The sequence below is a fragment of the Pleurodeles waltl genome, chromosome 4_1 (genome assembly GCF_031143425.1).
Source record: "Pleurodeles waltl isolate 20211129_DDA chromosome 4_1, aPleWal1.hap1.20221129, whole genome shotgun sequence".
Taxonomy (NCBI): Eukaryota; Metazoa; Chordata; class Amphibia; order Caudata; family Salamandridae; genus Pleurodeles; species Pleurodeles waltl.
Window position 1 is genome coordinate 845,297,086 of NC_090442.1, and position 26,757 is coordinate 845,323,842.

At 46.4% G+C, this 26,757-nt stretch overlaps 1 protein-coding gene across 1 annotated transcript in view; it reads right to left on the minus strand.

The window, feature by feature from the left end:
• The window catches only part of YEATS4 (YEATS domain containing 4), a 96,598-nt gene that overhangs the window by 33,768 nt on the left and 36,073 nt on the right, over positions 1 to 26,757 (minus strand). The window contains exons 5-6 of the mRNA XM_069229610.1: positions 14,491 to 14,583; positions 445 to 532 (exon numbers count right to left, since the gene is read on the minus strand). Of these exons, the coding sequence (XP_069085711.1) occupies positions 445 to 532; positions 14,491 to 14,583 (181 nt within the window). The remainder of the gene's footprint in view (positions 1 to 444; positions 533 to 14,490; positions 14,584 to 26,757) is intronic.

The following is a 26,757-nucleotide window of genomic DNA, read 5'->3' on the forward strand; positions in this document are numbered from 1 at the left end:
GCTGTGGAAATTTATCTTTTGCAAATGAGGCCTTAATTGAGGCCCAGGTGCAGTATATATGGCTTGCCAGGGGAAGGGGTAGGCATTATTAATAATACAAATAATAATAATAATTATTTTTTTACTCAAGAAAATAAATACAACTGAGAGTCATCATTCACCAACAGGAAAAAGAGTTGACCGCAACAGGCTCCACCGAAAGGGAAGCTAAGACATGGAGACAGCAGGTTATGACTTCTATTGGTTATATGAAATTTGAAAGGACACCTTAAATCCTAGCATACTCCTATATAATGACATGCATGGAATGAGGGATAAGGATATACAGTTTGTGAGTTTTAATTTACTAAGATGTAATCTTTCCTTGAAATGTATATGAAACAGAACAACAAAACTCAATAACACAAAGATTTCTGTAACTGTATGCATTTTACCAACACTTACATTCAGTTTCATGCTTGTATGCTCCGAGCGTTAACTGGCGAGATGTTGTCAATAGCTGCTGCATCATGGCTGTGGGGTTCTGGAAAATCTATGGAACGAAAAATCACTTTGTAATTAAACACAATTTATCTATTTAGATCTAGAATTGTTACAATTTAACACACTATTACACTAGAAAAACTAATTAAATTGATGAATGCAAATTACTATAAAAAAAAAAAAACACTGCATATAATTTCCAGAAACCATTGATTGCACTGTATCCGCTTTATATCATCTGTAGGATGCTGGCCTGGTGTGTGGTGGGTGCCCAAGGTACTTACATCTCATTCTAGGTATCCCCTCTTAGTGAAGTGTATGCAGTATCTAGAAGCCAGGCTCTCAAGAGGTAGCTGTGGGCGAAGAGCCAAGGCTTATCTAGGAGACATGCAAAGCTCATGCAATACCACTGCAGTCACACAACACTCAGTTGTACAAAAATAAAGGTACTTTATTTTTGGAACACTAACGCAAAATACTAGAGGGGCAACCCTCCAATAGGAGGTAAGTAATACACTAAAAATATACACTAGCAGGAGTGGGGGCACAGGGGACCCTCCGTGTCGCAGAGATTCCGCAGGAGCAAAGGCAGCACCTGCAGGAGTCCCACAGGACAGAGACAAAGGAGTCGTAGAAGAAGCCCACGCAGCACTACAAAAGTGGATCCCACGCCACCGGAGAACCATGCAGGAGGCTGTGCTTTGCAGGAAGGAGTGCTGAGGGCTGGAGCTACACGTCGCCTGAAGAGTCCTTGGAGGAGATGCAAACAAGCCTTGGCAGCTGCAAGAGATGCGGTGCACAGGGGTACTGTCCTGCATGGGAAGGCAAGGGCTTACCATCACCAAAGTTGGACAGCTGGCAGAGAGGACCAAGAGGACTACTCCGGACCACACCTGTGATGAAGGATCCACACAGCTCAAAATGAGGGGAGATTCACGCAGCTGGTCGTCTCTTGCTGTGCCTGCGGTTGCAGGGGAGGGACTCCTTCACTCCAAGGGAGATTCGTTTTTCTTCTTGTGCTGTCTTCTGAGAATGCACGGCCGGGGAAATGTTGCAAAGCTGGCAGGAGTTGTGGAAACAAAGTTGCAGAAGAGTCTTCTTCGCTGTTTGCAGTGCTGTCGGTTCCTGGAGGGTCCAGTCGCAGTTCCCGTGCCCAGAAGTCGAAGTGGAGGTTGCAGAGGAACCCTGCTGGAGTCTTGCAAGCCGAATCACACCTAATTTTAAAGGGAGAGGGTGCGACCTCCCTCTCCCAAAGGAAATCCTTTGTTATGCCTTCCTCGGCTTGATCAGATCAAGCAGCAGGAAGGCAGAAAACTGTCTGAGGGGTGGAAAGCCCTGTAAGACTGGTGGTAGCAATGCTGGGGGTCCTCTACGGAGCCCCAAGAGTGCATGGAATCATACTTCAAATACTTGCAACAGTATTGGGGTATGATTCCGACATGTTTGATACCAAACATGGCCAGGTGTGGAGTTACCATTATGTAGCTGGACATAGGTAGTGCCCTATAACCAGTACATGCGTAAAACGGCATCCCCCACATTCTCAAAGTCCAGGAAAATGGATCTGGAGTTTGTGGGGGCATCTCTGCTAGTGCAGGGGTGCCCTCACACACAGGTACCTCCACCCTGGCCTCTTTGCTGAAAGGGCCTACCATGGGGTGACTTAGTGACCTAGCGCAGTGACCTGTAGTAGAAACAGGTGCATGCACCCGTATTACGCAGACTGCAATGGCAGACCTGCAGAACCCTTTGCATGGGCTCCCTATGGGTGTCAGAATAACTGATGCAGCCCACGGGGATCCCCTTGAACCCAAGTGCCCTCAGTACCTAGGTACCATATACTAGGGACTTACATGGAGGGGGCCAGTATGGCAATTGTGGGGTGAAAAAGGTTCCAGCAACCAAGTTTACAAGGAGAGAGCATAATCACTGGGGTCCTGGTTAGCAGGATCCCAGTGAACACAATCAAACACACTAGCAACACGCAGAAAATGTGGGTAACCAAGCTACAAAGAGGCTACTTTCCTACATGATCTAAACAATTTTATTTATCCATGCTAAAGAAATGGTAAACCCCAGTCTTAAATCACCCCCAGAAAATTCAGAAATGCCCCTTTGTAGGTGCAAACTTACTTGGACTATAAACAATATTCTCTTTACACAAAAAACACTTGTCAAACTTTCTTCCACTCCCAAGTTTTTATTGAGTAGTCTGTTGAAATGACTTCAGTAACATCTTTCAGACTACTCTTTTGCTTTCCTAAGAGGGGGCCCTTTACTCTATAGTTCCCCTTTTTATATCACAAATCCCAGTGGCAAATTTTGGGCCACTTAGTTTTCTCGATACACTACACCTCTTTTCTGTTCATTCTTGGACTTAGATTGACACTTTTCCACAGTTTCTTTCTCAGCTTGTTTCGATACCCACACCCCTTAAGTAACTGCCTGGATGGGAAATAATTTCTTACATTCAAACTTCTGTTCAAGATGCAGATTCTATTCCTCCCATCTTCCCCAAGTTTTGCCCAATCACCTATTTCAATCCTCTTTCTTCTTCTTCAGTGGTAAAGTGAGTGTTAGAAATGGGGTCTTTGGTTGGCAGTCAGGTTACTCCCTGTCCAAGCAAGGACTCTCACTCTATTCAGGGTAAGTCGCACACAATCCAAATTAGCGTGTGCCCACCCTCTGATAGCTTGGCACTGAGCAGTCAGGCTTAACTTAGAAGGCAATGTGTACAGTATTTGTGCAATAAATCATACAATAACACAGTATAGCACCACATAAATACATCACACAATGTTTAGAAAAATATATAATATTTATCTGATAAGATGCAGGTCAAAACGATTAAAATGCAATAAGTATATGTTGAGATATCACTGTAAAAGTGATATAAAGTACCTGGTTTGCATGCAAAATCTCCGCAAAGAAACGCAGAGGAGGCGATGCGTTGAAATAAAGGGGTGTGCGTTGATTTCTCAGGCCGCACACAGCGATGCGTCGTTTAGTTTTCATGCAGGGACGGCTGTGCATCGATTTCCGGCGCTTGGTAGTGGATCCTCTTTGGGTTGCGGGGTTTCCGATCGCCCCAGGGACGATGCGTGGATTTCCTGTGCTGGCAGGACGAAGTCACAGGAGCTGCGTTGATTTGGTGGGTGGTGCGTAAAATTTTCTACCGCACGGCAGGCGCTGCGTCAATTCCCCCCTGAAAGTCGGGCTGTGTCGTTCCAGCTCGGCTGTGCGTCAAATTTCCGGTCGCTATGCTGGCGTTGCGTCGATCTTCTTGATGCGAAGTCAGGCTGTGTTGTTCTGGTTCGGTGATTTTTTCACTGCGGTGCAGGCTGTGTGTCGTTTCTGGCAGGCTGTGCGTCAAATTTTGCCGCACAAGGAGCCCTTCTTGTAGAGATGAAGTCTTTTTGGTCCTGAGACTTAAGGGAACAGGAGGCAAGCTCTATCCAAGCCCTTGGAGAGCACTTCTTCACTACAGCCAGAGAGCACTTCTTCACCACAGCCAGAGAGCAGTCTTTCACAGAAAGCAGACAGGTGAGTCCTTTGGGCAGCCAGGCAGGTCTTCTTGGCAGGATGCAGGTTCTGGTTCAGGTTTTCTTCTCCGGGAAGTGTCTGAGTTGTTGGGGGTAGAGGCCCTGTTTAAATACCCAAATGTGCCTTTGAAGTGGTGGAGACTTCAAAGAATGGCTTAGAAGTTCACAAGGTCCCCTTTCAGTTCAATCCTGTCTGCCAGAGTCCCAATACGGGGTGTGGCGGTCCTTTGTGTGAGGGTAGGCTACTGTCCTTTGACATGCAAGTGTCAGGTCCTCCACCCTCCCAGCCCAGGAAGGCCCATTCAAAATGCAGATATATTCAAGTGAGGCTGAGTATCCTGTGTTTGAGGTGTGTCTGAGTGAATGCAAAAGGGAGCTGTCAACTAAACCCAGCCAGACGTGGATTGTAAGGCACAGAAGGATTTAAGTGCAGAGAAATTGTCACTTTCGAAAAGTGGCATTTCTAAAATAGTAATATTAAATCCAACTTCAACAGTCGCAGGATTTTGTATCACCATTCTGGCCATACTAAATGTGACCTTTTTACTCCTTTCAGATCAGCAGCTACCACTCAAACAATGTATGAGGGCAGCCCCAATATTAGCAGGCCTCACCACAGTGTAAAAACGAATTTAGGAGTTTTGCACTACCAGGACATGTAAACTACACATGTACATGTCCTGCCTTTTGCCTACACAGCACCTTGCCCTACGGGTTACCTAGGGCATACGTTAGAGGTGACATATGTAGAAAAAGGGGAGTTGTAGGCTTGGCAAGTACTTCTAAATCCCAAGTCGAATTGGCAGTGAAACTGCACACACAGGCCTTGCAATGGCAGGCCCGAGACAAGGTTAAGGAGCTACTTATGTGGGTGGCACAAACAGTGCTGCAGGCCCACTAGTAGCATTTAATTTACAGGCCCTGGGCACATATAGTGCACTCTACTAGGGACTTATAAGTAAATAAATGATCCAACTGGGTATGATCCAATGTTACCATGTTTAAAGGTTGAGAGCATATGCACGTTAGCACTGGTTAATAGTGGTAAAGTGCGCAGAGTCTTAAAACCAGCAAAAACAGTATCTAAAAAGTGGGGGGACGCAGGCAAAAAATAAGAGGTGACCACCCTAAGGCTGTCAGGTCTAACAGTGAGCTTTAGCTCCAATTACTGCTATGAAATAAGCAATATTTGCGAGATCCAATTATTGTTTTTTCTGTTCTCCACATGCATTCAAACTTCAGCTTAACATCTTTTTAATTTCTGTTCCTCTACTTAGGTCAGTCTCAGCAAATATGTCACTGTTCCTTTAGAAACTATTCAAAATTAAAGCAAGTTATTTGCCCTCCATCGTCCACTTTCATATCAACCTATCTATGACTTTATGTAGTCGCCTACTTTCAGTGTCACTCTGCGCATGTTCTCTCTTAATGTATTTAGTCCTATGGTACTGGCCACCCAATCTACATGGAGTCTTCGCGCTGCATGTACTCCATTTACTAACCATTTATAGCCCACTCTGTGCACCTCACAAGGTTTTTGCCTTTCTCACTGTGACATAACGTTTTTGGGACAATCACCCTTACATGATGTATCATGATTTTTACTAACTATGTTCAATAAGTCCCTGGATCAGTTTCTACTGTTAATACTCCTTTACTTTATATTCTTTAGCTAATTTAGATTTATTTTGCATCTTTTGAACTGAACAGTTTTCCTTGTTTCAAAAATAAAATAAAAGACCCTGCAGAACTACGCACCATGCAAACATTAAAATCATTACTCTGGCTATGTGAAGAACAAAAGGGTTACATTTACACTTACACACCATACATAAAGCCTAATGGGCTAATGTACAAGTTACTTAACTTCGGTAATGATATATCTGGTAGAGACATATGCTAGTTGCAGATTTCTTACCTTAGAATTTCCCCCAGGCGTCAGACTGGATCCAGAGATTTTTCTTCAAGCAATACCCTTGTGCATCGTTAGGTGGCGTCAGTCACCTCCATGGGTGTTGGAGTCACCGTGATGACGTCGGGAGTAGTACATAGACGCCGCCTCAGCGCAGTGACATTAGTTCCTTTTCACGACTTTCCACGCCAAAGTGCAGAGCCCCAAAGGAATTGGTGCGCCAGAGCAATGACCCTGAATGGGGAAGCCCTGACCCTAGATATCAGTTCGTAAGTGGGGAGGATGGGTGGGTCGGTAAGTGTAATGATATTTGTGTTTTGACCACTGACTCCACTTTGCACTTAGCATAGCAGCACACTGTCACATTGTTGACCAGCAGATTCATGGTCTCCTACTGACTATTTTAGCATGAGCCGCCGCCACGTTAAAAGCTGCAAGTATTTTTCAATGAACATGTTATGCAATGTGCTTTTTGCTCACTTATTTATTCTGCATGTTCTTTCGTACCAAGGGCTTAGGCTGTTAGGAATGTACTAGGATGATGTTTATGGTATGGCAGGGAACGGTTTTGTTTTTAAATAAGGCACCTTGGTATCTTGGCCAATTCCAAAGAGTTCCTTTCAAAACTGACCTGATGTAGCCAGCATTTTTGAATAACTAACTGCAAAGCGAGAAGGGGTTTTCTAGAAATCTCCTCTGGCTTGTTTAAGGTATATAAAAGACCCAGAATTGATGGTGGGGAGATTCAGAGAATTTAGTCAGGGTTGAGACGTCAATGCCTGACATCCCGTGATGGTAGATCTCTCTTTTTCTCCCGACAGCCGATCTGGAGTCTATGGCTTGAAGCTACTGAGAGAAAGACGAAGGAGCAACTGTGCACCATGGTGATGAATTATTATTTGCTTTGCATTGTGTATGAATATATATATTAAAAAATATATAGGTATCTATATCTTTGCATGTATATATTTGCTGTTTATAGACTGAAGATTCTTCACGTTTTAATTTTAGTGTTGCGCACATTTTTGAAGTGCACTTTCAGTTGTACTGACCTGCCTTTATGAGCCTCAGAGTGATTTATTAAATATATTTCCTAGACTACGAGTTGCATTCCAGAGATTCTTTTCAGTGTGTGTGTGTGTATTTCAGCTCAGTAATTAGTGAAGCAAAACAGTAAGGAATCTGCGACTAGAATATGTCTCTACAAGATGTATTGTTCTCGAAGGTAAGTAACTTGTACATCTGATAGAGACTTCTAGTCGCAGATTCCTTTCCTTAAAATAGATACCCAAGCAATGCTATCCTCGGAGGTGGGCTGCGAACCAAGACCTCAGAAGGAGGAGCAGAGAGGGGATCAACAGATCTATTGGTACACCATGCCACAAATTTATGGCAACGAAAGACGTATACCATTTTGGTGAAGGGACGCCTGGCTGCCAGACATCAGGTGGAAGGTCAAAAGCCATCAACTGCCGCCGCTAAATATCCACGCATGAAGGCGGAGATTAGACAGGTTCAGGTGGAGAACAGTCCCTTGATGCTGTGACACAAGATCCTCCCGAATGGGCAGTCTGAGTGGAGGATCGGTGGCCAAGTTGAGTAGCTCTGGATACCATACTCTCTGTGCCCAGTCCGGAGCCACCAAGATTACTTGTGCCTGATCGTTCTTGATTTTCTTGAGAACTCTGGAGAGAAGTCGTATAGGTGGGAAGAGGTAAAGGAGGCCGGAAGTCCACTCGAGACGAAAAGAGCTGCCGAGTGAGTGCCGCCTTGGAAACTCCAACACGCAAAACAGCTGAGATTGCACGTTCTCTGTGGAGGCAAACAGATCTAACCAAGGCTCACCCCACTGCTGAAAGAGACCTTGTGCCACCTTCGGATTAGTCTGCTCTGGCGTTCAGAGAGCCCGCCAGATGTTGAACCACCAGGGTGACGTCCTGATGCATCAGCCATGTCCAGAGGCACAGTGCCTCCTGACAAAGGGTCCAGGACCTTACTCTGCCCTGTTTGTTGCAGTATCACATGGCGGTAGTGTTGTCCGTGAACACTTGCACCACTTTCCCTTTGAGAGGGAAGAAATGCTTTCAATGAAAGCCTGATCACCTGAAGCTCCAAAAGACTTATATGGAGTCGAGACTTTGACTGAGACCAGAAGTCTCTGATCTCTGCCTCTCCCATGTGGCCACCCCAACCCAGAAGAGACCCGTCCGTCACTATGGATAGATATGGGTGGGGGAAAGGAGAGGTCTTTCGCAGTCCCCTCAGAGATCCGGACCATGTCAGAGAGATTTCCCTGATGCTGCGCCCACTGGAACTTCAAGTCCCACTGCAGAGCCCACATTTGCCATCTGGCACGTGTCACTAGCAGGATACAGGAGGCCAACGAGGACCAGCAGCTACAGAGTCATTCTCACTGAAACCCTAGATAGAGGCTGAAAGATCAGAATCATAGCCTGGACTCGCTTTTTGAGAGGATGGGCCCGAAATAGCATTGTGTCTAGAACAGCTCCGATGAAAGGGAGCATCTGAGAGGCAGTCAGGTGTGACTTAGGCACGTTTATAGTGCAGGAGGTTTGCCGTAGTCTGAAGATAGGAGATGACTTTCTGGTGCGAGTCTGCCTTCAACAGCCAGTCGTCGAATAGGTGAAGTTTGAAAACCCTAACCCGCGCAGATGAGCTGCAACCACCGCCATCACTTTTGTGGGGCGCTGGTAAGGCCGAGGGGAAGCACAGTAAATAGAAAGTGTTTGGGACCTATCACAAATCGTAAGTAACGTCTATGGGCAGGCAAGTCGGGGATATGGAAATAAGCATCCTGCAAGTCGAATGCTACCATCCAGTCTCCTGGGTCCAAGGCAGACAGGACCTGAACCAGGGTGAGCATTTTGAAATTCTCATTCTTGAGGAAGAGATTGAGAGCCTGAAGGTCTAGGATAGGACGTAAGCCCTTGTCTTTTTTGGGCACCAGAAAGTAACGGGAATAACAACCACAACCTACTTCTGGCGCAGAGACCCTCTCTATGGCTCCTTTGGCCAAGACAGCTGCAACTTCCTGGCAGAGAAGTGCCAAATGATCCTCTGGTACACGGCTGCAAGCTGGAGGCATGGCTGGTGGGACAGTCTCAAAGGGGAGGGAGTAGCTTCTCCTAACGATTGGCAAAACCCACCAGTCCGTAGTGATGGATTCTCAGTGGTGCAGGTAATGGTGATTCCTGCCGCCAACTGGTCCGGAGTGGGGTGACGGACTAGGAGGAATTGGAGGCTGCAACAGGGGCAGGGGTAGAATGGGCAGACCTCTGGTTCCCTGTACCACTTGCACGTGGGATTCTGAATCCCCAGCCACAAATGTGCGGAACCCCATGTGTGGTACGATGGCTGGGAAAGTAACTTCACAGGGAGCAAAAGGCAGGCTGTTGGAGACGTGGGGCAGTCGAAAGGTCGATGGACTGAGCCGCAGCCTGGGAGTCCTTGAACCGCTCAATCTCCGAGTCCACCTTGTCTCCAAAGAGACAGCTGCCATCAAAGGGCATATCCATAAGGGTCTACTGGACATCCCCTGAGAAACCAGATGTTCTCAACCAGGCATGGTGCCTGAAGGCCACCGTCGTCACAACTACAAAGAGTCAGTCGTGTCCAGCCCACATCGGATAGTGAACTTTGCTGCATATCTCCCATGATGAACAGCTTGGGAGACAATAGAACGGGCCTCCTCCAGTATCTGCAGCTAGACTTGCGCGACCGTATCCCAAAGTGTGAGTATAACGGCCCAAAAGGTATGCGGTGTTCACTGACTGCAGTGCTAGACTGGAGGAAGAAAAACATCCTCTTTCCAAATTGGTCCAATCTTTTTGATTCCCTATCCGGAGGTGCAGAAGGGATTGCCCCAGAGGATGAGCATGCCCAATTAACAAGGCTCTCAGGCGTGGGGTGTTAGACAGGAATTTAGGGTCGTTTGGGACAGGCTGATGGCGGCGTGCAATTGTCCTGTTCACAGGAGCCCTTGTGTTGGGTCTGGACCAAGTACCCAAAAGGACATCAGTGAAGGCTTCATTGAATGGAATAAGAGGCTCAGAGGTGGAAGCGCCTGGTTGAAGCACCTCTGTCAGGAGATTAGACCTGACCCGAACAGTAGGCAGCTCAAGGTTGAGGACCTCTGCCACCCTATTGACCACCATGGAATAAGTAGCTCCCTAGTCTGTAGCCACGGTGGGAGGAGACAGCATGCCAGCGTCTGAAGAGGTATCCAGACCACTGGACTCACCCAACTCCTGTGCCCAGTCCATGTTAGAATCATCCTGGTATTCTCCAATCCTTACCTGTATTTATACCCATAAGAATAAGGGTCAGAATCTAACCTGGGGTGAATAGACCCCATGAAAGGAGGTGGTGTTGGCCGATGCTGTTCTGACTCCGAGTCGTCAGGGATCAGGATTGGGTAGACGTCGATAGTGGACACCACCGACGTCGGGAGAGTTGACAGTGAAACTGGCCCCGGGGAAGGTCTCAAATGGTATGACCGGTGTCTGTACAGATGGAGGGGTGGGGTGGGATTGGGGGGGGTAAGTTCGGTGGCCAGAGCCACCGAACCTGAAGGCCCTCCAACCGAACCCCCTGGGCCTAAAGGCACCGTAGAGGGTCAGACTGCCCAAAAATGAGGTGCATGGCCTCATAGAATTCCTTTAATTGGGCAAGGGTCGCTCTGGTTCCCGGAAACTCAGGAAGGCGCGGAGCAGACACAAAACGAGGCTCGCAGGACAGAAGCCTAGATTATCGATGCTCCTCCCGTGCCGCATCAGCCAAGCAACGGGGTGAAGTTGAAGGATGGTGAGATTTCTTCCACTTCTTTTTCTTACCTTGACCCGAAGACTTAGAGGACGACGGGTTGTGGTGGCTCTGCAAATGGTCTCGAGACCTTCCTCTCAAGTGAGACCGGGACCGATGCATAGTCGAGTGTCGGGCTGCCCTATGCTTGAGGGACCACTCCCTCAAGATATTCAGGTGCATGGCCCAGCACTCGGAGCACAACTTCGGGTCGTGATCGCGCTCCGGGCACCACAAACAGACCCAGTGTGGATCCGTCACAGACATCATGTGGTGACAGTCCTTGCAAGGTTTGATTACAGTCTTTGGGGACAATACGACGCACCAAAACTTCACCACAAATAAGACAGGTTGAAACAATCATAGAAAGTCTAGGGTAGCTCTCTCTGGATCAGCGCGGAAAGAAAAGAAGTGATGTCACATCACTGAGGCGGCGTCTATGTACTACTCCCAACATCATCACGGCGACTACAACGCCCGCGGAGTCGACCGAAGCCACCTAACAACATGCAAGGGTATTGCTTGAAGAAAAATCTCTGGATCCAGTCAGACACCTAGGGGAAATTCTAAGATAAGGAATCTGCAACTAGAAGTCTCTATCGGATGCCTACACCAATCAGAAACATAAATAAAGTCCACATTCTGTAAATCTACAAGGAAAATATGAAACTATGCAACCTGACTGGAGGCCCAACCAACTAAGAGCTTGTTTCCTGGAATACAGGTGTAGAACTTGGGTATACAAATTAGTTGCTCCCTTAGTTTTATCTTCAGGACTCAAAAGCGGCCCACTGATTGCAGGGGAGACACTGGAGAAGTTGGGACCCTGCAAAGGGACATAAATCTAAATAGACAGCCCCCCGTCCTATACGTCAGTCTGAGAGCAGCCAGGAAGGAGAATGATCCGATTAGCACAGAGAGCATGGAGATAACACCTGCTGCCAAATCGGACTACAGCAGGGATGACTTAAGTATCCAGGTGCTTCTGGTCAGAAGCAATGGATGAATCCTATCTGTCCACAACACCTGATGGAGCGGGCAACCAGGGAAGAGTCTCTGTGGAACACGCACTAAGGGCAGGAGCCTGCAGCTGAGGCAGGGAACGGGTCAACAGATAAAATGGTGAGGCCTGTTAAGACGGCTATGTCCCTTCCTTGGATTACAGTTCCTGCTCATAGAGATCAAGTTTGAGTTTCTTGTATCCCAGTATTTGGATTTCAGCCCCAGTATTAAGCTAATGTATCTTGTATATTGAGGCCTAGGCCCGCCCTTTGACAAAACTTCAGTCCTGGACTAGGCCCAGTAATGGAAGGACACACTATGCATAACCTCCACAGTGGCAGAGAACTAATGTTCTGTTCCTGTGTTTAGTGTGGTGTGGTAGTGGTAACCTACAATGTTTTTAGATATAGTGTGACCGCACCTTTTTATCTGTGTCACAAGAGTGGAGTTCTCCTAGCCCACTTGTATAAAGTTCTGCGACAGCAGATGACATTTTTAAACGGATCCCATTTGACTGTAATAAAATGAGTATCTAAGCACTCATTACCTGCTGTTTGAACATTCCTTATGCTTTATATGGTGATATTGCCAACTATCCTTTGAAAAAGCTCCAAACCATTCAGTGCACAGCCACCTGCCCCATGTTAAAAACTTCCAGGTCACCCTAGACTCCCCCCCCCCCCCTCCCCACCCCACCCCATTCCCCCTCAAATAAATCCACTGGCTCTCGAAGTGCAAAAGAGACATACTCAAACTTCTGTGCCACTGCCATAGAGCTTTTTATTTGCTACTGCCCCCGCATGCCTCCAGAAGAAAGCCCATCAAGTCTTACGCTCCACTTCCCAGACCTTAGACTATTCACACAGGATTCATAGTGCCAGAATAGGTGGTGGATGTGTATCTACTGCCATGCATTGGAACTGTCTTCCTCTACACATCTGCACCACCTCGGATCAGGCATCCTAACAGGAAATGGATAAAAAAATCTGGCTCTTTTAAAATTTTCCTTCTACTGTTCCAGCGTAGGCAGAACAGGCACCCCACCGCTTGGCCATTCCTGGATATCCTTTCAACGATGAGCCATGTGCAATATACATTTGTACAACAAAACATAGAATGTAGTGCTGAGATCCTGAGTGCGTGGGTGTATGCATGTGATAACCGTATTACACACCATTTAATTGGCGGAGTGAACCAGAGTGGCACAGGCCTGCAAGCTCCGTTTTGGATACCCCAGCAGTACATGTGCACAAGATGGAGGTGAGATTGTTTTCTCAGCCAATGGAAGTGGACTGCTGACAACCTAGATACTGAAGTGGGAAAAGAGGAGACAGGTTTGATTAGAAATTTGATTAGGGCTTTTTGATGCAGAGGGAGACTGACTAGTCTTCCTGAAACTGCCTTTTGGTGGATGGCAAGGATAAAGGGTTGTCCTGCAGTTCCTGTTGTCAAATTGTGAACGGTCCTTTAGAAGTGGGTCAAGACTTTTGTCATTCTTTCTGATCATTTTCAGGTGTGGCTGTTGCTAGTCGGGTTCAAACTGTTCACACCTTGTTGTGCCTCTACTGTGGGCGCTCCAGTCTGGAGATGGCCCTGTTGGGAGGAGCATCACTCTTTACAAATGCTGAGTCAGGAAAACAGCAAAAAGGACAATTGAAAGGAGAGTTTACCCAAACGGGTTCCATAAGGTAGACAGAAAATACATATCCTGTATCTGCCAACTCAGCATAAAGGTGGAAGTTCCAAGTTCTCTCAAACTAAGGAGAGGGGACGCCACAGAGTACCGAGAGGACACTGCACAACCAGAGCTAGTGATTGTCTGACAGCCAGCTTCTCACAGGGTAAGGGGAGGTCACTGAAGTCTGATCAGGAGGAAGTCCGGTTTACTGGGCTTAAATACCTGGAGAGTCCTGCCTTGAGGAGAAAGGGATGAGCCAGCTATGCAAGAATGGACTACTGGTGTGGACATAAGCAGATGACCCTGGTGCTGAGCGTCTGTCCACCAGTGACTCCTGCAGAGCATGACTGGTGTGCTTCAGACTCACAGCAGGTCACCAATGTGACTGTAAGAGAACTGCATCAAAGCTTCATCCTAATTTGATATAGCCCATATTCCTTATATAACACAACCTCCAAACAGGATGGGAGTGAGCAAGTATGAAGAGGGGTTAGTGCAGCTGGGGGTTTTGCTTCCTTTAATGCCTTTTGTATTCCAGGAGAGTGGACTCACAGTGACTCCAGTATGGACAATGGCCTGATTCCTGCACGGTCTTGCTTATGGCACATAGACAAAAAAAAATGTTGTGTGACACCATGATTCATATTGTATGGAAAACCTAGAACACCACAGACCACTAAATAACTAAAATGACCCCGGCATTAAACGCCAAATAGAAGAAAAAAAAATGTGTGAAACTTAACTGACAGTCAGCGTAACTAAAACAAGGGCTTTTCTACACTACATTAGTTATAGACTAAAAATGAAATGGGGGGCCAAGGCTTTCTGCTAACCAGCCAAGATGCAATGGTCTCTCAAATTTCAACTTCACAATGTGGGAACATTTGAACCAACACAAATATCCCAGAACTACACAAATAATGTACAATGGCCAACCTAGGCCCTAGGAAACTAGGACGTAGCCATGTGTAAAATAAAGTGTTCCTGGAGGGTCTCAAAATATGTATCTAGTTTAGCAGTTTTATCTTCAATTATCACTCCGTATTTCTTACCATCTCATCATAAAATTCCGAAACCACAGTTTTCTTTCCAAGCATGACATTGGTATCAGACTGGAACAGTTTCAGCAGGTGATACAGAGTAACCTGTGTTAAAGATAAAAGGGGGGAAAAAAGTAAACTACAGAGAAGGAGGTTGTATTAAATAACCTAGAAGCACCAGAGATAAATTAGAGCACCAAAAGCCACATTTTCAATTCAAGCCTAAAAGGTTTGTTAAGGGACGTTCATCTTCTTGGAACACAACTTTTATTGCAACCTGAACAAACACATGTAAGCATTAGGAAGGGCAAGGTCTAAAATGTGGCAGGCATAAATGTGCATTCCTTGATAACGAGTACTGAAAATTAACTTGGTTTCAGATCAATTCTGCAACTGTACCCACATAGAGAAGGGAACATTGTAAAGTAGTAGCAGGCGAGACAACAGGAATTTCATATCCAATACACTTGCCCTGCAGTTTCCTGAAGGACACCATGATTCATATTGTATGGAAAACCTAGAACACCACAGACCACTAAATAACTAAAATGACCCCAGCATCAAACGCCAAATAGACAAAAGGAAATGTTGTGTGAAACTTAACTGACAGTCAGCGTAACTAAAACGAGGGCTTTTATACACTGCATTAGTTATAGACTAAAAATGAAACGGGGTTTATAATACAGATACCTTTGGTTTCTAGGCATAGGCACTAGCAAAAGAGCACTTAAATTTACCAGTCACAAAGACCAAACTGAGAGCACAACGTCTACTGGCAAGAAATTTGAAACATCCCCACAATGATACCTGAATAAATCATTGGACATAAAAACACAAAGAACATAGCTGCAGTTGGGCCACGCCCTTAATTATTTTGACATGCTATTGATTTTGCTAATAATTATGTAGTAAATATAGGGTGGTATGGCATTTTATTGATAATACAGTATTTTAGAGGGCTTTTCTGATGTATATCTGAGAGCAATGTGTGTTAATGTGCTTCATGTGACAGGGTAAAACAACGTGCAACCACGCCACTACTACAGTAATATTGAGATATGCATGGTGCTAGGGCTTCTGTAATAAGTTACTGTAGGAGGCTGGACTGGCTTGTAGTGGAGTACCAAGGGGTACTTGCACCTTGCACCAGGCCCAGTTATCCCTTATTAGTGTATAGGGTGTCTAGCAGCATAGGCTGATAGAGAATGGTAGCTTAGCAGAGCAGCTTAGGCTGAACTAGGAGACGAGTGACGCTCCTACAGTACCACTAGTGTCACTTGCACAATATCATAAGAAAACACAATACGCAGATATACTAAAAATAAAGGTACTTTATTTTTATGACAATATGCCAAAGTATCTCAGAGTGTACCCTCAGTATGAGGATAGCAAATATACACAAGATATATGTACACAATACCAAAAATATGCAGTATAGTCTTAGAAAACAGTGCAAACAATGTATAGTTACAATAGGATGCAATGGGGACACATAGGGATAGGGGCAACACAAACCATATACTCCAAAAGTGGAATGCGAACCACGAATGGACCCCAAACCTACGTGACCTCGTAGAGGGTCGCTGGGACTATTAGAAAATAGTGAGGGTTAGAAAAATAGCCCACCCCAAGACCCTGAAAAGTGAGTGCAAAGTGCACTAAAGTTCCGCAAAGTGCACTAAAGTTCCCCAAAGGACATAGAAGTCGTGATAGGGGAATTCTGCAGGAAAGACACAAACCAGCAATGCAACAACGATGGATTTCCAGTCGAGGGTACCTGTGGAACAAGGGGACCAAGTCCAAAAGTCACAAGCAAGTCGGAGATGGGCAGATGCCCAAGAAATGCCAGCTGTGGATGCAAAGAAGCTGCTACTGGACAGTAGAAGCTTAGGTTTCTGCTGGAACGACAAGGGCTAGAGACTTCCCCTTTGGAGGACGGATCCCTCCCGCCGTGGAGAGTCGTGCAGAAATGTTTTCCCGCCGAAAGACCGCCAACAAGCCTTGCTAGCTGCAAATCATGCGGTTAGTGTTTTTGGATGCTGCTGTGGCCAAGGAGGGACCAGGATGTCGCCAATCGTGTCAGGGGACAGAGGGGACATCGAGCAAGACAAGGAGCCCTCTCAGCAGCAGGCAGCACCCGGAGAAGTGCCAGAAACAGGCACTACGAGGATGTGTGAAACGGTGCTCACCCGAAGTCGCACAAAGGAGTCCCACGTCGCCGGAGACCAACTTAGAAAGTCGTGCAATGCAGGTTAGAGTGCCGTGGACCCATGCTTGGCTGTGCACAAAGCATTTCCGCCTGAAGTGCACAGAGGCCGGAGTAGCTGCAAAAGTCGCGGTTCCCAGCAATGCAGTCTGGCGTGGGGAGGCAAGGACTTACCTCCACCAAACTTGGACTGAAGAGTCACTGGACTGTGGGAGTCACTTGGACAGAGTTGCTGGATTCAAGGGACCTCGCTCGTCGTGCTGAGAGGAGACCCAAGGTACCGGTGATGCAGTTCTTTGGTGCCTGCGGTTGCAGGGGGACGATTCCGTCGACCCACGGGAGATTTCTTCGGAGCTTCTAGTGCAGAGAGGAGGCAGACTACCCCCACAGCATGCACCACCAGGAAAACAGTCGAGAAGGCGGCAGGATCAGCGTTACAGAGTTGCAGTAGTCGTCTTTGCTACTATGTTGCAGTTTTGCAGGCTTCCAGCGCGGTCAGTAGTCGATTCCTTGGCAGAAGGTGAAGAGAGAGATGCAGAGGAACTCGGATGAGCTCTTGCATTCGTTATCTAAAGAATCCCTAGAGACAGAGACCCTAAATAGCCAGAAAAGAGGGTTTGGCTACCTAGGAGAGAGGATAGGCTAGCAACACCTGAAGGAGCCTATCAGAAGGAGTCTCTGACGTCACCTGGTGGCACTGGCCACTCAGAGCAGTCCAGTGTGCCAGCAGCACCTCTGTTTCCAAGATGGCAGAGGTCTGGAGCACACTGGAGGAGCTCTGGACACCTCCCAGGGGAGGTGCAGGTCAGGGGAGTGGTCACTCCCCTTTCCTTTGTCCAGTTTCGCGCCAGAGCAGGGCTAAGGGGTCCCTGAACCGGTGTAGACTGGCTTATGCAGAAATGGGCACCAAATGTGCCCTTGAAAGCATTTCCAGAGGCTAGGGGAGGCTACTCCTCCCTTGCCTTCACACCATTTTCCAAAGGGAGAGGGTGTAACACCCTCTCTCAGAGGAAGTCCTTTGTTCTGCCATCCTGGGACAAGCCTGGCTGGACCCCAGGAGGGCAGAAACCTGTCTGAGGGGTTGGCAGCAGCTGCAGTGAAACCCCTGAAAAGGCAGTTTGGCAGTACCAGGGTCTGTGCTACAGACCACTGGGATCATGGGATTGTGCCAACTATGCCAGGATGGCATAGAGGGGGCAATTCCATGATCATAGACATGTTACATGGCCATATTCGGAGTTACCATTGTGAAGCTACATATAGGTAGTGACCTATATGTAGTGCACGCGTGTAATGGTGTCCCCGCACTGACAAAGTCCGGGGAATTGGCCCTGAACAATGTGGGGGCACCTTGGCTATTGCCAGGGTGCCCTCACACTAAGTAACTTTGCACCTAACCTTTACCAGGTAAAGGTTAGACATATAGGTGACTTATAAGTTACTTAAGTGCAGTGTAAAATGGCTGTCAAATAACGTGGACGTTATTTCACTCAGGCTGCAGTGGCAGGCCTGTGTAAGAATTGTCAGAGCTCCCTATGGGTGGCAAAAGAAATGCCGCAGCCCATAGGGATCTCCTGGAACCCCAATACCCTGGGTACCTCAGTACCATATACTAGGGAATTATAAGGGTGTTCCAGTAAGCCAATGTAAATTGGTAAAATTGGTCACTAGCCTGTTAGTGACAATTTGAAAGAAATGAGAGAGCATAACCACTGAGGTTCTGATTAGCAGAGCCTCAGTGAGACAGTTAGTCACTACACAGGTAACACATTCAGGCACACTTATGAGCACTGGGGCCCTGGCTGACAGGGTCCCAGTGACACAGACAACTAAAACAACATATATACAGTGAAAAATGGGGGTAACATGCCAGGCAAGATGGTACTTTCCTACAGTTACTTACTGTAGCTCTTGTTGTATAGCCATTTTAGTGCTGTTTCTGGACATGTTATTTAAGCAACTAGGCCTGCCGCTTGTACCCTTTAGCCCAGTTACATTTTATTCTGCTTCCATTTTTATTAATTCAGAACAGACCACATTCGTGGTGTTGTTTTATTTTCTTTATCTAGTTGTTCTTCCACCTAGGACAGCATAGTGTTTCTCAGCAAGGCATTATTTTAACTTTGTGCTTTTCTCAAGGCTGCAGCGAGATAGGGTTGCACAATGGTACACTGCGTCTCCAATGTTCACAGAAACACACACATCCTTATGTGGGGAAATTCTTAGAACACCAGCTGTTCTATTATAAAACCACGTCTCTGTCCTAAGCACTTTAGAGGGAGATTCCAGCTAGATGACCACAACCGCATGCTGAATGACTTTGCTACAGCTGCTTGCTGAGACTACCGTTGTCTGGCCTACATAGAGATGGGGTCTCTATAACCCACATTCTCCTCTGCTCAGCTACAGTGGATGATGTCTTCCCAGGGGGGAATCCTGAAAGGCGGATTAGGGCTTATCATGCTGTCCTCGAACATAGCTTAGGTGGGACCAACATATATTACGCATAGTGACAGTATGGTGGGGCTCTTCCTGTGCTTCACTTTCCTTGTCACAATTCTGATTCTATTATGTTTTATCATTCTCATTATTGCATTCCATGCCATTTTATCTAAGATGCAGCTGCTTCAATAAATCCTGCTGAACCATTTTCTGCCTCAGTTTGTCTTTGCATGTGTGAGAGTAATGTAACAGAGAAAACAATGAGATCTGATACACCATGATTTCACTGAGAAGTCATCTTGTCATGCACCCAGTCACCACAAATCATTTCTGCTCTTGGGCAGAGATGAGGCACTGCTAGTTGGCCAGAAATGGATTAGGCCAACAGTTATCATATGGTGTGGGATTGGACTCAGTTCCCCACAATTCAGGTGATACTGCCATCCAAATCAGGCAACCTCATTAGGATAATGAGAGCCCACGTGACACTCTCCAGTATTGGCATCTTTCATAGATTCACATGCTTGAATCATTCCCCGACCCACAAAAGGCAAGGAAACATTTATTTTAATAACTTTAAAAAAAAATAAAAAAATAAAAATAAAGAACTCTAGAATATTCCCACAGAGGCGGATTCCCTCAGATTTTCAAGCACTAGTGTCAAATTTATTTCCTTAACAAATAAGGGAGCCTCTGTGGTGAGGAGGATAGGTCACGTGAATCTATAAAAGATGCCAATACTGGAGAACTACAGTTACAGGTAAATAACATAATTTCTTCTCCAATGTTGGATCTTTCAAAAGGTCACAAGCTTGAATCAGAGTAATTAGCAGTTGTAGGAAAGTACCCTCTTTCTTGGCATGGTTACCATAATTTTCTGCCTGTTTTCAGTATGTTTGACTGTCTACTGGGTTCCGGATAACCAGGTCCCCAGTAGTTTTGCTCTCTCCTCTAAATTGTACCTTTTTCTTCCCACAATTGGCATACTGGTCCCCCCAAATAAGTCCCTAGTATATGGTACCTAAGAACCCATGGCACTGGGATCAGAGCTAACTGATCAAGCTCCCATTCACGGCAACTGGTCTTTGTTCTGCTCAGCATATTCGGTAGGCTTTTTCTCCCGGGGCCATGCTCTGCTCGAAGCGTTATCACATGTGCCAACCCAATTCCAACCTTATGGGCTTCCCTGTAGAGGTCCGGTGATTGAACTTCCTTGTTTGTTCATATAATGCATGTTGGTGGTATTGTCTGTGCAAACCAAAGCTTATGAATTTGATATCCTTGTCAGGAAAGCCTGAAGGCTTAGAAAGATAGCTCTGGGCTCTAGTTGACTGATGCGCATGCTCTTTTGGTCTGGATGCCACTTTCCACTGATCTGAAGGTCTTGTAGATGGCCACCCCAGCCTTCTAAGGAGGCATCAGTGGTTATCACGTAATCCGGTATAGTTAGGTCTTCGGAAAGATGATTGGTGTGTGTCCACCAGGTTAGGGCTTCTGTCATACCTGGAGTGATGTCTGGGATCGTCAAATGATCCCGCTGTTTGGATCCACTGCTTGTCCAACTGCTCCTGCAGAGGCCTCCTTTTTAACAGGATAAAAGGGACAAGCGATATTGCCGAGGACATCTATTGGATCAATCTGAACACACGCACTGAAACAGACTTTTTTTTCTCAACAGTTTGAGGCTTAACTGCTTGAGCCGTTGTTGGTCTTGAGATTAAAAAAAAATAAAAAATAAAAAGATTTGCCTTGGGTAGCATCCAAAGATGCTCTTTGGAATATATTTTTTTTTTGAAGGAAGAGTGGATAATTTCTGGTGGCTGAGAGTAAGACTTAAGCTGTTGAACAATGCCAGGCAAGCTTCTGTACCTTTTGACACTTGACAAGCAGTTGGTGCTTTTATGGGCCCATCGTCGAGGTATGGGAAGACCTGATAACCTTTTTCATTAAGGAAGCTACCACAGGCACCAAGCATTTTGTAAAGATGCGAGGGGTTGATTTGAGGCTTTGAATTGATAGTGAGTGCTGGCTACAGTAAATCTGAGAAATATTTAATGCTTGGGCTGTCAAAATACGCATCCTGTAGATCCAGAGTTGTCATGTAATCCCCGTGACTGAGGAGATGCAGGATGTCCGAGAGGGTGACCATGCAGAAAGATTGCTTCTGCAAATCTTTGTTCAATTATCAGAGATCCAGAATAGGTCACTATTACCCTGATTTCTTTCTTAATAGACTAGAAACCCATTCCTTTTTGGGATTTAGGAACTTGCTCTATTGCAGCCTTGGTTAGCATGATAAGTAGTTTCTTTCTAAGCAAGTGATGACGAGGTGGGTTTACTCCCTTTGGTGGAGTTATGGGCGGTTTGTTGATGAGTTCTGGAGTACGACCATAGGTAATGACGTCTGATGCCCATCTGTTTGATGTTATTTTCTGCCACTGATGGGCGGAGTCAGTGGTTTTTGCACACACAGTTTGAGTAAGATGGGGTGTAATCGGCACTTGTGGAATGCCCTTGTTTTCATGAAAAATACCTTTCACGTGAGCTTGCTTTTGCCTTGGCGCTTGATAAGACTGTTGCTGGAAAGGTGGCCGATATTGCGAGTGGGAGACTTGATATTGTTGGATGCGTTGATAACATCCTCTGCAACATGGAAAACCCCTTTCCAGTGTTCCTCAAAAGGGCACTTGTCGAAAGAGTTTGCTATGTCAGTATCTGCTTTAATAGCCAGTAAGGCATCATCCACGTGCTTTCCAGATAAAGCTTCACCATCATAGGGCAAGTCTAGAATAATGCTTTGGACCGCTGGCTAAAAAAAAACAACTCACTTTCCACCAGTCCTGCCATCTAAGCACCACAGCTCCTGCATGTAGGAGGCTGACTGAGTTTATGTGTGCACCTATGGTTTGGCACCCTATACTGGGTCCAGGCAACCCTTAGTGACAGTGGTTAGGTGTCCAGATAGCAAGAACTCTCTAGGGAGCAGCTTTAAAAAAAAAAACTTATGTAGAAGAAGTGTAAAGCACTTGCAATACCACAATAGTCAGTCAGTAACTGTACACAAGAAGAAACCACACCAGGTGTTTCAAAAATAAGGATTCTTTATTACAACACTAAAGGCTAAACTAACATTGGTATATCTCCACTTGGAGATATCTACACAAAAATATACAATTTGAAACAATCAGAAATAGCACATGAATACATGGGACCCTTGTAGGAAGCTGACTCTGTATATACTATAACAAAATGAGATATAGCGTGCACAGAATCCATGGGTTCCCCGAGAGGCCTGACAGAGGCAATAATAGATAATACTAATGCTCTATTTATAGAAGTGTGGTCAAGCAGTTAGGCTTATCAGAGGGTAGTATTAGGCATTTGTTGTACACACAAGAGCAATAAGTGAAAAAACACACACTCATTGACTTAACTCCAGGTCAATAGGTTTTTATTTAGAAAAATATTCTTTTGTTAATTTATTTTTCGAACTATAAGATTCACTTAGCAAGTAACTACATCAAATGAAACATACTTTGCATAGTAATACTTAGGACTTTGAATAGATTCAGTATTGTACAAATTTTTCTTTAAAATGGCAAAAAGCTATTTTAAAAGTGGACACTGCAATTTTCAACAGTTCCTGTGGGAGGTAAGTAGAGTACAGTTTCTGAGGTAAGTACCACACTCAGGGCTTCAGTCCCCGGGGCATAGGTAGCCCACTGTTGGGGGGTTCAAGGAAACCCCAAACACCCAGCACCAGCAACATAGTGCCGGTCAAGGGCAGAGTTCAAAGAGGAGCCAAAATCACGTGGGCACCTATGGAGACGAGCGGTACTCCGGTTCCAGTCTGCTTGTAGGTAAGTACCAGCGTTTTCAGAGGGCAGTCCAGGGGGGTTTGGAGGAGTACTGGAAGGGCCCCAAGTAGGCACAAAAACCACACCCTCAGCAGCATAGGGGCGGCCAGGTGCAGTGTGCCAACAGAGCGTCGGGTTCTCAATAGAACTCTATGGAGGGTCACCCCATGTGGTCAGAAACTCGTCTGGAAGTGGCAGGTTGGCACAGACCGGGCAGCCTTGCACTAGCTAACATTTGCATTTTTCAATAAATCCCACCCTGGCATTAGTGTGGGTTTATTGTGCTGAGGAGTTTGATACCAAACTTCCCAGTATTCAGTGTAGCCATTATGGTGCTGTGGAGTTCGTAATGACAAACTCCAAGACCATATACTCTGTATGGCTATCCTGAACCTACAATGTCTAAGAATTGATTTAGACACTGTAGGGGCATAGTGATCATGCAGCTAGGCCCTCACCTGTGGTATAGTGCACCCTGCCTTAGGGCTGTAAGGCCTGCTAGAGGGGTGACTTACCTACGCCACAGAGGTGGTTTGTGGGCATGGCACTCTGAGGGGAGTGCTATGTCGACTTTGTCTTTTCTCCCCACTAGCACACACAGCCGCAAAGCAGTGTGTATGTACTGAGTGAGGGGTCCCTGAGGGTGACATAATACATGATGCAGCCCTTAGGGACCTTCCCTGGTCGCAGGGCCCTTGGTACCAGGGGTACCTTTTATGTGGACTTAACAGTGTGCCAGGGTTGTGCCAATTGTGCAACCAAAAGGTACAGTTTTAGGGAAAGATCACTGGTGCTAGGGCCTGGTTAGCATGGTCCCAGCACACTTCCAATCAAAGCTGGCATCACACTAGGCAAAAAGTGGGGGGTGACCATGCCAACAGTGGCATTTTCCTACACAACACCCACCCCTCCACCCCCAAATGAAAGAGGATGAGACTAACCGTTCTCAAGAGAGTCTTCATTTTCTAAGTGGAAGAACCTGGAAAGGTCATTTGCATTGGCATGGGCAGTCCCATGTCTTTGTTCCACTATAAAGTCCATTCCCTGTAGTGATATGGACCACCTCAAAAGTTTAGGGTTCTCTCCTTTTATTTGCATGAGCCATCTGAGAGGTCTGTGGTCAGTTTGAACAATAAAGTGAGTGCCAATCAAGTATGGTCTCAACTTATTCAGTGACCAAACCACAGCAAAGGCCTCCCTCTAAATGTCAGTCCAACACTGCTCCCTGGGGAGCAACCTCCCGTTAATGAAAGCAACAGGCTGGTCAAGGCAACATCATTGGTCTGGGACAGGACTGCTCCTATCCCATGTTCAGAGGCATATGTCTGCACAATTAATTGCTTAGAATAATCTGGAGCTTTTAGAACTGGTGCCGAGCACATAGCTTCTTTTAGGGTGTCAAAGACATTTTCACAGGGTCCAGTTTACCTTCTTGGGCATTTTCTTAAACGTCAGATCTGTGGGGACCCATATCCATTCACAAACCTCCTGTAATACCCAGCCAAGCCAAGGAATGCCCTGACTTGAGTCTGGGTTTTGGAGCTTCCCAGTCCAGAATGGTCTGGATCTTGGGTTGTAAAGGTTGCACTGGGCCTCCGCCTACAAGGTGGCCCAACAATACAACTGCTCCCTGACCTATCTGGTATATGGATGCCTTGATAGAGAGGCCTGCTTCTTGCAGGGCCTGCAAATCCTTCTCCAGGTGGATAGGTGATCCTGCCAGTTGGAACTAAAGACAGCAATATCATCTAGATATGCTGCACTAAAGGACTCCAAACCAGCAAGGACTTGATTCACCAATCAAGGAAGGTGGCAGGGGCATTCTTTAAGCTAAAGGGCATAATAAGTAAACGGATAATGCCCACCAGGTGTTGAGAAGCTGTTTTCCCTTTTGCTCCAGGTGCCATCCTAGTTTGCCAATACCCTGCAGTTAAGTCAAAGGTACTCAGGAATTTGGCTGCACCTAGCACGTCAATCAGCTCTGGGTATGGGGTGAGCATCTGTCTTGGTGACAGAAGTGATCCTTCTGTAGTCCACAGAAAACCTAATTTTTCACTTTCCATCTTTGGTATGAGGTTTGGGGACCAAGACCACTGGGCTAGCCCAGAGACGGTCAGAGTGCTCTATTACATCTAACTCCAGCATCTTGTGGACTTCCACTTTGAAGCTTTCTTTGACTTGGTCAGACTGTTTGAATATTTTGTTTTTGACAGATAAACTGTCTCCTGTGTCCACAAAATGGGTACACAGATGTGTCTGACCAGTGGTCAAAGAAAAGAGCAGAGCATACTATTGTAGGACTTGCCTACAGTCAGCTTGCTGTTGGGCAGAGAGGGTGTCTGAATAGATCACTCCATCTACTGAACCATCTTTAGGGTTCGATGAGAGAAGATCAGGGAGAGGTTCACTCTCAGCTTCCTGATCCTCATCTGTTACCATCAACAGATTCACATCAGCCCTGTAATGGAAGAGCTTAAGGCGGTTAACATGGATCACCCTCTTGGGTGTCCTTCTAGTGCCCAGGTCCACCAAGTAAGTGACCGGACACTTTTTCTCAAGCACAGGGTAAGGGCCACTCCATCTGTCCTGAAGTGCCATGGGAGCCACAGGTTCCAGAACCCAGACTTTCTGCCCTGGTTGGAACTCAACCATTGCAGCCTTTTGGTCATACCACAACATCTGGAGTTGTTGGCTGGCCTCAAGGATTTTGGATGCCTTTTTCATGTACTCAGCCATCCTTGAGCAGAGGCCAAGCACATAGTCCACCACATCTTGTTTAGGCTCATGGAGGGGTCTCTCCCAGCCCTCTTTAACAAGTGCTAGTGGTCCCCTTACAGGATGGTCAAACAGAAGCTCAAAGGGGGGAAAACCCTACTCCCTTCTGTGGCACCTCTCTGTAGGCGAAAAGCAAGCATGGCAGGAGGACATCTCATGTCCTTTGGAGTTTTTCAGGGAACCCCATCATCATGCTCTCCAATGTCTTGTTAAACCTTTCAACAAGGCCATTGGTTTGTGGATGATAAGGTGTGGTGAACTTATAAGTCATCCCACACTCATTCCACATGTGTTTGAGGTAAGCTGATATGAAGTTTGTACCTCTGTCAGAAACCACCTCCTTAGGGTAACCCACTCTGGTAAAGATACCAATATGGGCCTTGGCTACTGCAGGGACAGTAGTTGACCTAAGGGGAATTGCTTCAGGGTATCTGGTAGCATGATCCACTACTACCAGTATGTATTGGTTCCCTGTGCTGTGGGAGGTTCAAGTGGACCCACAATGTCCACACTAACCCTTTCAAAAGGGGCCACCACCAATGGAAGTGGAATAAGGGGGGCCTTTGGGATGGCCACCTGTCTTGCCACTTGCTTGACAGGTGACATAGGAGCTACAAAACTCCCTTACTTTCTGGGACATATTGGGCCAATAGAAATGGTTCACTAATCTGTCCCATGTCTTGGTTTGTCCCAAATGCCAGCTAGGGGGATGTCATCAGCCAAAGTGAGGATAAACTCTCTAAACTCCTGAGGCACTACCACTCTCCTAGTGGCACCAGTTTTGGGATCTCTTGCCTAAGTGTACTGAGCCCATCCTCCCAATAGACACTGTGGGAACCACTGACATCTCTGCTTTTTCCTGTTCAGCAGCTTACGGTCTCAGGCCTTCAAGAGTGGGACAAGTCTTTTGTCCCTGGCACAGCTGTTCCCTTGAAAGTCCCACTGGGCCCAAGAGCTCCACCCGGTAAGGTTCCAGCTCCATGGACTCAGTTCCCTCAG